Source organism: Manacus vitellinus, unplaced genomic scaffold (genome assembly GCF_001715985.3).
Source record: "Manacus vitellinus isolate BGI_N305 unplaced genomic scaffold, ASM171598v3 scaffold_5_pilon, whole genome shotgun sequence".
Lineage (NCBI taxonomy): Eukaryota > Metazoa > Chordata > Aves > Passeriformes > Pipridae > Manacus > Manacus vitellinus.
The window spans coordinates 5,246,745-5,259,118 of NW_021940682.1; the positions used below are offsets into that span (position 1 = coordinate 5,246,745).

At 47.7% G+C, this 12,374-nt stretch overlaps 1 protein-coding gene across 10 annotated transcripts in view; it reads right to left on the bottom strand.

The window, feature by feature from the left end:
- The window catches only part of CACNA1C (calcium voltage-gated channel subunit alpha1 C), a 430,938-nt gene that overhangs the window by 23,621 nt on the left and 394,943 nt on the right, over window positions 1–12,374 (bottom strand). For 7 of the 10 annotated variants that reach the window (XM_018080307.1, XM_018080304.1, XM_018080305.1 and 4 more), the window contains 5 exons: window positions 11,774–11,806; window positions 8,663–8,791; window positions 4,611–4,676; window positions 1,402–1,493; window positions 415–580 (listed from right to left, as the gene is read on the bottom strand). In XM_018080307.1, the coding sequence (XP_017935796.1) occupies window positions 415–580; window positions 1,402–1,493; window positions 4,611–4,676; window positions 8,663–8,791; window positions 11,774–11,806 (486 nt within the window). The remainder of the gene's footprint in view (window positions 1–414; window positions 581–1,401; window positions 1,494–4,610; window positions 4,677–8,662; window positions 8,792–11,773; window positions 11,807–12,374) is intronic. The other 3 variants (XM_018080309.1, XM_018080308.1, XM_018080306.1) reach the window with 1 other exon arrangement.

Sequence of the window (12,374 nt, forward strand, 5' to 3'; positions counted from 1 at the left end):
ACACGGAGCAGATGTAAGTGGGATATGTGTATTCTCACAGTCATTGCTGCTGGCAGGGGAGGAAAAACCTGCTCAGCATCCAGAAGGATGGTAGGAGGGAAGGTGGGAAGTGTGGCTGAGGCGTTGCTAGCCTCAGCACAGCCCACAACACACTAATTTGGTTTTCTCATTGAGGGGGAGGGGGGGAAGAGCGCTCCTTTGCTGTGCACAAAGGATTGGGATGGGAGCAGAGCATCCCCCAGAGCTGGTGGGAGGCAGGAAGGGGTGTTGTCACTGCAAGGGTGCTGCTGGGAAAGACCCCATGGGGAGATTTCCTCTATTTGAGATCATTCTTCTCCTGCGCAGTGCTGATATCTGGGGAAGCAGAAGCTCAGCCTGTCAGAGGGAAGGTTTTGGTTGCTGGGGTGGACTCACCAGGAAGGCACAGAGCATGTAGAAGCTGATGAAATAGAAGACGGCGAAGCTGCTGCCACAGGAGTGATCAGCTTCGGTGGAGTTGGCCGGCTCTGACTCCGGGTCGCACTTCTTGTCTGGGAGACATGCCAGCATGATTTCCTGCCAGGCCTCACCAGTGGCACACCTGGGCATGGCAAAGGGAAAGGGAAGACATCATTGACCTTTGATGTGAGAGGGACTGGCAAATTAGCAACCTGTTCCTGCTCCCATGAACATTAATGGGAATTTTGCCACTGAGGTTAATTAAGAGCAAGTTAGGCTGAAGGCTGGGCTTTGACACACTGGCATACCCTACTCCTCTGTTTGGTTTTGTTGCCATCATCAGTCCTCATTCCTGACTGGCTTTGGCTTAATGTGGGTACGGGTCTCTCCTGTTCCAACCAGACAACCATTGAGATGTGTGTGACACATCTCAATACGGATTGCATCTCATATGGATTGCACGCACAAAGTCCTTCAAAATGAAGAGAGTGTGCTGAATTTGTACCAACTTCCCACCCCTTCAGCACCCCTCCCTCCCTGGCCACAGTCCAGCTGGCCTCAGCTGGAGTAGGATGATGTGCTAAGTTGAGCTGGGTATGGCCATGCCTAAGCATGAGCCCATCATGTCCCTTTCCCTGCTAGAAGTCACACTGGCTAGATTTGAATGAAAGGAGTTTTAGATGCATATCAACATTTGAGAGCACTGAAAACTGGCTACCTTCCTTCCGAGTAGGAGCACCTGCCTCCCTCCCCAGCACTAAGTGTTGGCCAGTGTCAGCTGGTGGGGGTACAAGATTTGAGACTGGCCACTCCATCTGACATAACTCCCAGGCTCCTCTGCTAAAGGACAACATGTTTCTATGCACCTCGTGAGCATGACACGGTAGGAGGAGATAAGCTGTGCCTGAGAGCAGAGGAATCGTGCTCCCAGACTGACACAATCCAGACCTGTCATACACCCACCTGAAAAGCAGCAGCACTGCCTGGGGGAAGGTCTGGAAGTTGTTGTTGCGGTTGATTTCCGTGGTATCGTTCAGCGCAATTTTACCAAACACCTGGCAGAAAGCAGAGGTCTTTTCAGATTAGCCCTGCAAAATCCCCACAGCTCCTGTCACCTGTAGCTCTTGGCCTCACCCTGATTCTGATATTTAACGGAATCTGCTCTTCTATTAAAAGAATGTTTCCATGTGCCTTTCATATTTGTTGTTGCTTCCCTGGCTTGTACTTTATTACCAGAAAAGCACTAATTTTGTAACAAGAGGCATCTTATGTTAAAACAAGATATCCTTCCTTACTCATACACTGTGAATACACAATATAAGGCCTTATTTTAACAGGCATTCATATGGGGAGTCCCAGCTGAAAGAAATCAATAATACAGAAGAAAGTCTGCTTCCTTCATTGCTCATCTGTCTTCAGTAGGAGGAAATGATAGCAAAAGACCAGCAGCTGCAAAGCCTTGAGCTTCCAACTCTGTGGGGTGCCTTGGATCTTTCCGAAACAATGTAAAGTACGTTGACTTGAATCTGGAGATTGTTTGAATGCCTGCCCTTCTGATAGTCATGCTTGTCACCAGCAGGTGTTTCAGGGGACCTCCCAGAATGCAGCAGCACAAAGGCCATGACTAGATTTGCCAAGACAAGGACGGCTTACAGCCTCCCCCTGTGCCCAACCAACTTTTGCTGCACCAACTTGTTCATCCAGTCACGGCATGAAGGTTGCAACCATCAGCAAACCTATTTAGCAGCCTGTCCTCAGATATGAAGTCCCCAGTGCAGCAGAGTTTTTAGGTTTCTTTGAAAAAAATCTTAGACAGCTTTGGTACTTTTGGGCAGTGGGACTGAGAGCTTAACAAACCTTGCCTGGCAGAAAAGTCTCTGCACAGCATAGTCAGGACTATTTATTCCCCATCGACAACAACGTGGCAAAGATGTCGAGGACTGAGAGCTGTAATCTCACAGCCAAAACAAGCAGCAGGAACAGAGCAGCTCTGGGAGAACATGGAGCTTCTTTTCAAGGAAATGTCACCGATAATTAGCACCCCAAGAGAAACAATGATGTGGAGAGAAGTGGGGGGACAAGGGCGGGGAGGCCGTGCCAGACGGGAGGGAGGGTTCCTCATGGATGAGTGGGCCTTCTCCAGCCCTAACTGCCCCCAGCTGCACTGAAGGGGAGCAGGAGGACAGTTTAATGCTCAGAGGCAGTTTGAGCTGAGGCAACCCATATTTTTCATTTCAGGCAAACATAGGCAAGGGAGCTTCCCATGCTGGAAATCTGATCTTCCTTTCAAACCAGCAGCTTCCCTCTCACATGAGATACTGGTGGCAGCTGCTATGAGTGCTTTGCATTAGGTACTGAGGAGGAGCTATAGGTAGTGGTTCCTCTCTTATGGCCTTTCCAGTCTGTGTCTCTTGGGGCATCATATGAGTGGCTTCATCCATCAGCATCAACTTGGATTTTTTCCACTTGAGCACATTAGGTAGTGAGGCTTGAATGTTGTTACGCTCCAAGTCATGGCAGCAGCTGAGATAAAGTGGTAGGTCTCCTTTATATGGGAAATTCTGATATTTTCATCAGATCTGGTACACCTAGTCTTTCACAGTAGCTGCTTAATGGAGTGAGGAATGATTTTCTTTCCTATATGTTCCTGTGTGTGAGGGAACTCCACATGTCAGCAGGTTCAAGAGAGCAGCACACAAAATATCTGAGATGCCACTTGGACAAAAAGTGATGATAACAGGTCTGTGGGCTCTAAGCAAAGAGGGAAAATGAGAAAAATTGCTTTTCTCATTAGAAGACAGGAGGGCAGGAAGGGATCTAATAATCTAGATCAATGTGAAAGACAGACACATGATCTTCAGGCTGCTGAAATGATTTAACCAGAGGCTTGAATGCAAGCCAAGGCTTAAATAGATAACTTAGAACTAGCTGACAAAAAAAGGAATAGAATTACAGAATAAAGTATCTAGCCCTGGCAGTGCCCTGATCATTGTAGACTCCGTCTGCGTGGGTGTTTGGAAGCCACTTTTAATGCTTTGTATGGCAACGTAACACTAGCTTAATACTCTGAAGTGATTTTCTGTATAGCACAGGTAATTCTGCAAGATCTTGGCCATTTGAGCTAGTTAGGTATTAAAGGCAAAAGTGGCAAGTTTACAGCATGAGCACAGTAGACTAAATTACAGCTGTAATTACTGGGGCCATTGAGATAACCTGTGATAATTCAAGAAAAAATTAGTTTTATTTTTCAAAGTGGGGCAGAGTAGATGGAGTCTCTGAAAACATGTGATTATAATAACAGGAAACAAATTCAAAAGAGGTCACAGAGGTCAGATGAATTTCATTACAAATTCTGTTGGCATTGTGAAACCAAAAAGCCTGTCATGTTTGAAGACCTCTGGAAGCAATTATGCCATGCCTTTCTATACTGTGGTCTCTGGTCTCAGATGGCTGACTCATCTGAGAACTCTGATTAACACTGAAGTGGAAAATGAAGTTTAGCTTGAAAAGAAGCATAACAGATGAGGCTGGGGCTGTCACAGACTGTATCTATATCACATGCTTTCTTCAGTGGTCTGTATGCAACATCATTCCTCGCACAGGTGAATGGTCAGGATGATTCCAAGCTCATTTTGCACACTGAATAGGATGTTGTATTGATGCAACTTCATGAAGAACTGGCACAAACTCAGTGTTGGTACATTGGGTCTGATCCCATATTTACCTTCAAGGGTGTAGATCAAAAGCTGCTCTTTACAACTCAGTGGAATTTACGCCAGCGTGAAAGTGATGGGAGAGAAAAATTGAGGTTTTTTTCAGTGCAGCATGGCCATAAATCCACTGAAAAAACTATTTTGAACCAACAGGCAAGGCAGTAAATCTCCTTTATGGATATTCCTTCGAGAGTGTGGAGGGCAGGCACGGTCCTTTTACTATTTGCATATTGTGTTTTGCCATTAAATGGGTCAATATTTTTGTTTGGTTGTTTTTTTTTTCTGGAGTGCATAGGCAGACGATGTTTTCTAACAAAGGCCAGCTGCCATTTCACCTGACTGGGTGAAAACATTCTTGCAAGCCCCTACAACCACACATTGATCTAGTTACTCTATAAGACAGTGCCCAAGGTCTAACAGGGGAAGACAGACACAGCTGAGCTCTTTCAAGCATCTTACCTGCATCCCAATCACAGCGTAGATGAAGAACAACATCACTATTAACAGAGCCACGTAGGGGAGAGCCTAGAAGTAAAAGAAAGAAAGAAAGAGCACTGTGTCTCCACCAAGCCTGCCTCATGCTCCTGGCTTTGGGAAACCAGGCGGAGGCTGGCCCCAAACGTGGAGTCTGTAATTTGGGCAGGTGGCCACTAGATGCCTCTACAGGCCCACATTTGGTTGCCCTCCCCGCCACCACCCAGCTCAGGCAGGCTCCGCTCTGCTCCCACTCGCGGTGGTGGAGCTGCGCTGCCTGCGTGTCAGTCCTGCCCTTGACAGAGCGAGGAAAGCGAGGGCAAAACCAGTGTCTACAGCTGCTCACCAGGAGGAGAAAGCTCTCATAACCAGCATTATTCTGGCACTAAAAGCAATGTGATTTTTTTTTCCTTGATCCAGTCTGGTGAAATAAAAACCGCAACAGCTGCTGAAATCCAAATTGTAGCTTTTGGTACAATGGCTGGCACCATCCTAAGTACCTAAGGCAGCATCAACATCTTCCCTGTTCCAAGCTAGGTGTCCCTGACGGTGTCTGCAATGCACTAAGTGTCTGTGATCAGCTGCTGAAGAGGAAATGCAGAGCCCTGGTATGCAGAGCTGCCGCCTAAGGAAGAGACCAGTGCAATCACCAAAGTGTTGAGTGCTACCGGTTTCCTCTCCCACTAACAGGAATCAAGGGCACAGCTCGGGACCTCACAAGCTCAGGCTTTTGAGGAGGAATTTTCTACTCTGTTGCTTTTGAAATACATAGTGCTCAGACCAGGGATTTCCAGACTTTCCTTCAGAGGCAATGGGTGAGCATGTTCATCCTGAAAATGTGAGCACAGTCCCTGATCTGGACTTTGAACACTCAATTTCACAGAATATAACAAGACTTCAACATTACCAGAGGTTTGGAGCACCTCTCGTGCAGAGACAGGCTGAGAGAGTTGTGTTTGTTCAGCCTGGAGAGGAGAAGGCTCCTTAGAGCACCTTCCAGTACCTATAGGGGGCCTATATAAAGCAATAGAGGGACTTTTTTCAAGGGCATACAGTGACAGGACAAGGGATGATGGCTTTAAACTGAAAGAGGGTAGGTTTAGATTAAATATTAGGAAGAAATTCTTTACTGTGTGGGTGGCAAGACATGAACAGGTTGCCCAGAGAAGCTGTGGATGCATATTTTGTGATTCTGTGATCAAAGCCCGGTTGGATGGAGCTTTGAGCAACCTGGACTAGTGGAATGTGCCCCTGTCCATGGCAAGGGTGTTGGAACTAGATGATCTTTAAGGTCCCTTCCAACCCAAAGCCTTCTATGATCCTAAATTCAACACAGCTAAATCCCATAGGAAGAATCTAGGAAAAACTTTCACTGACCATCATGGAGATTTGACTACGGTCAACATAAATAATCTCAAATCAATCTGAATATTAAAATGGAAAAAATTAAAACCTTTAGACAATGCCTGTAATCATCAATTTGCCCCTGAGGTTTGGGGCAAATTCCTCTGTGTTTTATGGGGTCGTACAAATCTGTATGGTTACCTCACAATGTCACTGGAGAGACACCAGCTCAGAACTGGGCTCTTAACCTTTCGTGATGATCAGGTTGGGACTTGATACACTCAAAACTTAAGAGCCCCTGGGACAGTGTCCAGACAGGATTTGAGGTGTATAACCATAACAGTTCTTCTATCTTTTAAATGGGGTTGGGAAAGTATCTTCTGTCCTGGCCATCTGGCCCTCCACTTCTTTTTCATGTTCTTCTGCTCAGCCCACTCCTTTCCACTAATGCACCTTCCCACTTATCTCTGTCCCTTATTCCCCACGGCTCCTTCACCTCCCCACCTCCCATATTCTACTCTTCGGGCTCTGTCCTACTCTGCCTCTGTCTCTGTCCTTCCCTGGCTTTACCACTTTGTCCTTGTGATTCCCATGGCCTTGCCGTGCCCTCAGCACCCCTCTCACTTCCTCCTCCTCCCACTCACCAGCCTGAGCTCTGTTGCTGTCTCTGCAGACGGAAAGCCCGCTGAGCATTTTCCCATCCCACACTCCTCTGACCAGTGCCCCAACTTGTACGTCAGCACTTTGTGCCATGCCCAGGGCACGTGGTAGTTACGGTGGGATCTAACTCCAGCACAAGTTTGTTGCTTATTAGTCTGCCCTGTGTGAGCAGAGACGCTTCCTGGAAGCATATGGGGACACAGAGAGGAGCTTGTGCCAAAGTCTGCAGGGATCCCACATTCTGACAGTGGGAGTGGCTGAATCAAGAGCGGCACAGAGACTATTCTTAGCTACCAAAGGAGCCTCCCAGTAGTTGCAAGAGGAGGAGCTTGGAGCAGAGAATACCATGTTATAAATGGCTAAAGGCTTTCAAGAGAAAAGGCACTTGCTTGCAATGATTTTTTTTCTTTTCTGTTTTCTTTTTTTCCTCCCCTGCTGTGGAAGATCCCTCCCTTCATACTTTCTCCCACCACCCTACAACCCTGCCCAAAAGTGACTCTTACATAAAAGAGGTCTAAAGGTCACTGGAGGGAAGTACCAGGCACTCCCTTTCCCATCCATCTCATCCTCTTCAGCCAAGAGCCATGGCAAGCTGAGCTCAGGGTAAGATCGAGCTACTGCTAAAGAGGCTGGAGGGCCACAGGGGCAAGAGGAGTAGAAGCAGGAACTGGAAAGTGTGACTCTGCCCCCTGCATCAAGGATAGCTGAGCTGTGCCAAGGGAATTTCATTCCTATGCATGCAGACAAAACGGTTCCCACTGGAGCTGCTCAAATAACAACCTGGAAGTTAGCAACCATGTAAGCAATGGAAAAAGTCACTTGTGGTACAGATGTGTCAGAAAACTGCTGTGCAATATTAGATCCTCTGGCAGTCAAGGAGTGTGCAAAATGAGAGTCCTTTGTATAAGCCTGGTGGTCTGGCTACCGAGACCACGGAGAGCTGCACTGGAAAAAGTCCAGGCTGATCCCCAGTGTACACACATGCTAATTCTGCTGACAGGAGTTGCAATGATCCACAGCACTGCAGGCTTTGGTCCCAGCTTGTGTTGCCACTGGTGAGGTTTAGGTTTTAAAAGTGTGGATCTGCTCCTTTTCCATTAGAGCCAACACAAAAGCTATTGATCATTTAAAGCCTCCGTGTGAAGGATGCGTAGTTGCCGTTTCAAGACTTGTGTGTTGCACAAGTTACTCTTTCATGCTTTTGTTCACTGGTGTGTTCTGCATCTTTTCTCGTGTATAGACCACCATTTGTATTCCTGTGCTGTCATTCCCTGACACTTCTTTTGGACATGCCCCAGCTAACTTCCAGGTTGTGCTGGTCCAATAAAACCAGGTCAAGTACTTTTAAAATGCAAGAATATGCTATACTTCATCTCTATCATCTTACTATATGTGGCTAGTTTTTTTCTAGCAAATAACTGTGGTGTTTCTTTTCCCCCAGAGGTGATGATTCTTATCCAGTCTGGTCTTCTTCACCTTCCTCTCTCTACTCTGGTACTTTATCTACCACTGAAATGCAACCTGTCTCTAGGGGTAAAAGTAGCAGCAATTTAATAAGTTGGCATTGCATGGGGCCAAAAAGGTGAATTCTTCCCGGGTGAAAGTATGGAGGCCACACACCTCTAATACTTACTGGAAATCCTCAAAATAAGGCTTAAAGGAAATTTAATTGAGACCCAGGCCTTCCCCATAGCTGTGTATTTCAGTTAAAGCAACACATAAAATACAGCTCAAATAGGAAAAAAAAAAAAGGAGACTGAAGGGTTACAGACAGGCAGTAATCGAGTTGAACTGAACTATCAAAGCTGCTCAGAAAGGTCTCAAGCAACTACTCAGGCTTTAAAGATGAAACTCGTACGCAGGCAGCCACTCCTTGTGAGTCACATTTGCTTGACTCTCACTTGTGCCACGTGTCCCTGGTGTGCCCAGCTCTGCCTTTGAGCTCAGGCACTTGGGTGAAACCCCTCCACGAGAGGCCACCAAGGGGAAATAAAAAGGAGTTAGGTCTTACTGAGAGATAAGCGGAGGAATACCTGGAAGGATTTGATGAAGGTCCAAAGCAGAGTCCGGATGCCCTCCCCTCGGCTCAGGAGCTTCACGAGACGCATCACGCGGAAGAGTCGGAAGAAGGTGATTGAGATGCGAGAGTTTTCCTCTGCGTTCTGGAAGCCATTGGCACAGAGGCAGGAGTTACAACAGCACGAGAGGAATGGGGGCCCTGGGCCACAGAGGACGCTACGTCGAGAGTTCACTGCACTGTTCCTTGTCCTGGTACTGCTCCCTGGGCTTCCAGTGTCCTGGCACCCCAGGGACGGGCCGAAGTGGTCAAGCCGGCCCTGTCTCCCATGGTGGTGAAGCCACTCTACAGAGGCTCTCAAGGCCATGAGACTCTCCCTTCAGGTTGCCTGGGCTTTTGGGGATTAGGGATATGTTATGCCGTAAACCTCTCCACTGCATCTCCTCTTTACATTGGAAAGATGCAAATCCCCTTTGACATTGCACTGGAGGAGAAGGACACTTTCTCTTTTGACCTGTCTCAGGTGTTTTATGACCCAGTGAGCGCCTCAGCCAGCAGTTCTGGTGAATCTGGTATCGGGCACCAGCCACATGCTGCTTGTTCTGCTGGGAAACAGTAGCAGGTCTGGGGTGCAAAACCCCACAGGGGCACGGTGAGTGCTGGCCCCTGCCCAGCTGCTGGAGTCACTGGCACCACTGTCAGCCTGGCTGTCCCTGCGCTGCCCTGGCCATGCTTCTGGGGGCTGGGCCGGGATCGCTCGCTCCCGCTGCTCTGTGCTCGGGCCTTCTGCATTTCTCATGACCCCTTTGTATTTCCCACAGTCTGCGCACTGACTTTTGCTTTTTTAAAAACATTTTATTTTGGCTTCACCGCTACTGTTCAAGCGTGCAGTATTTTAAAATAGTCTTTCTTCTAGCCTGTTTTTTTTTCTCACAGCATCTGCTTTGTCCCTAAGCGTTTTCCCCTGGGGCTGCAACCATCTCTGACGTCCCTCAGCCTTCACATGTGTGAAGGCAACATCCATCTGAGGGCTGCTGTGGCAGCAGGCTCACCTGGCCTTGGCAGAGGACCCACCGTCTAGCTCAAGGGCACAGCAAATGCCACTTCTCCCAGTTTCTTAACCCTCTAAAATACTGTGTGAAGCCTGTGGAGATGGTGGCTTCCGGTAGCAGCACTGTGGGAATGTGACCTCCTGTCACAGGGGGAGATAACACTGTCACCCTGCCACTTGACCTGCTGTGGAGCAAAGTGCACGGAAACCCCCGTCTCTGTCCCCACCCAGGCTGCAAAGACTGCAGTTTGAGTCTAAATGCTACCAAAAGAGCAACATTTAGGAGGAAGAAACAGTGCAGATCACCCCTGCTGTTAACTACTCACCACTGTGTAAACCAAGAGAGAACAGACCCTTTGGATTTCCTGTCACTGGGCAGTGAAAACAGCAGCCGCTTGCCTGCCTGCTTCTGATAAAACCCAAGGCACAGGGACAGCCCAGATGGATGTTTCTGGGATTGTCCAGATGCAGATGTGTACCTGTGCGCTGTGTGTGCTCCTGTTTCTACCCAGGATGGCACTCAGCTCTGCCCACATCCCAGCTCCTGCGGAGCAGCCACAGAGCGCTCAGGGGCTGGAGCTGTGTGCTGGGTGTGTGAACCCTGCTTGCACAGAGAGCTCAGCACCAGGTACAGCATTTCAGGATTGCACCCCAGCTGCAGTTTGTCTGTCTGTCTGTGGTCTATCTATCACCAGTGGATAGTTTGGGTAGCTTCCTCCAGTCTGTGGCAAAGGCCGAAGCTCACTGTCCGTGGAGTAAGTGGGTGAAAAAGATTAGGGGAACAGGCTGTGTCAAGGAAAAGCCTGAGTGCTCCCTACATCGCACATAATTCTCATTTTATTACTTGGACAACAAACTGTGGGCTTCAGTGAATCAGAGGGAGTTGCTCTGAGGTGAAGGAGGGAATGCGGCCTCCAAGAAATTAAAAATCATGACATTCCATACCTTCAGCACTATGGTCCCTGAGGGCTAACTCTAAGGTCACACACCTCTCCCAATCTTACAGAAGTCCTACGGCCTCCCTTCCACTTCTCTAAGAAGCCGAACTCCAATACTACTTAAAAGAGAGCTGAAGTCCAAATTTGAAAGTTGTGTGGACAGCAATATTGCTGGGGTTGTGATAAAAAAAAAAGTGTTTTCCTATTCTACCTGCTACTCCTCTTGTTGCTTTGGCCCTTTGGGTGGTAGCAAGTTAGGATATGGGTCTGGATGGAGGTTTTAGCATTCCTGCATCTTTCCTTGCTCAGAGGAGGCAGCTGTTGTAGCGAGAAAATTATTCCTGTCCCTAGAACTCTAGGGCAGGCAAAATCTAAGCAGCAGATAAAACAGAACAAATTTCTCCCTGACGCAAATCTGCAACTTACTGGCATCAAACCACTTAGCCAAAAGCTCAGTGATGCCTCAGAAGATTGCAGTCATTTTAAGACTAGATGGCTACAGATTAGCTGGTGCTTGAGTAGCCTTGCTTGCTTTCTCCTGGCTTTCATCCATCTTTTTGAAGGCACGTCCTTGCCAGTGGAGGGAGGTTCTGCAAAGTGGCAATCAAGAGACTGGAGTTACTGCAACTCTGTTGGGGTGGTGTGGGAACTGCCTTGCACACCAAGGTAGAGGAGTTGTGTGCATGACTTACTTTTTTTTGTGTGAAGTACAAACTCAAATGTTAAAGTGAATCACCTCACTGAAGAGGAACTTCAGAGTCCCAATCTCTTCTTGTCCAGAGGGCTGGACATGAAGTCACATCGCAAACTCATTCAGTGTCACATGGACAGAGACACAGTTTGTGCCTAACAAGAAATCTGACCAGGTCTAGTTCTCTCTTGGTGGTTCATTAGAAGGCAGAACAACAGTTAACTTGACCAAAGGAAAGCTCAGGATGCACAAGAAATACACATGTGCAGCATATTCACAGCTCATGTGAACACCAGACTCACAGCAATACACGACATGGCAGCTTCATGCACAAATAACTAGGCTGGGCTTGGAGAGAGAACTTGTGATCACGGAGAAGAGAAAAAAGGAGTGTGTTAGAAAGAGTGTCACAGAAGCTGGGAGGGTGGTCTGTATTTTCGGTCTTACCATAGAGGAAGAGCATTGGGTATGTTCAGCTGGCTTTAAAGAAAGGCAGACAGAAATAAGCTGTAATAAGTCTCCAATCAAGAGCCCTAGTAAACTAGGTCTTGGCTAACACAGGAGCAACAAAATGGCAGAAGAGGGCAAAAGGGAATTTGAAAAAAATGCACAAGAGGCTGGGCTTATTCCCTAGGATGCCCAGGATCAATGCTGGTCATGAATTTGATGTAAGCTCTATCCACTACCACCACATGTGAATCACACCCAGGATCTCCTGAGTGCTGGATATCCTGGCGTCCAGGCAGTGGAGGTACCGACATTGTTAAAATGTTTGTTTAATCACTGCTATCAAGTTCAATACAGGGGCTGATTTAGCTCTCCAACTCAGATCCAGGCCATGTCTGTGCAGGGACCAGCCAGCTTCTAGTGCATCCGTCTGATTTGTAAACCCGAAACATCCCAGTGCTAAAGCAACACTTTCTATTTATATATCCTCATTCCCTTACACATAGTTCTGGGTGAGATAATGGGTTGGGAGAGCCTAACTGGCTCTTGGCAACCCTGAAACACCCACCACCAGCTGTGGAAAGCGAGTTGGTATAGCTAA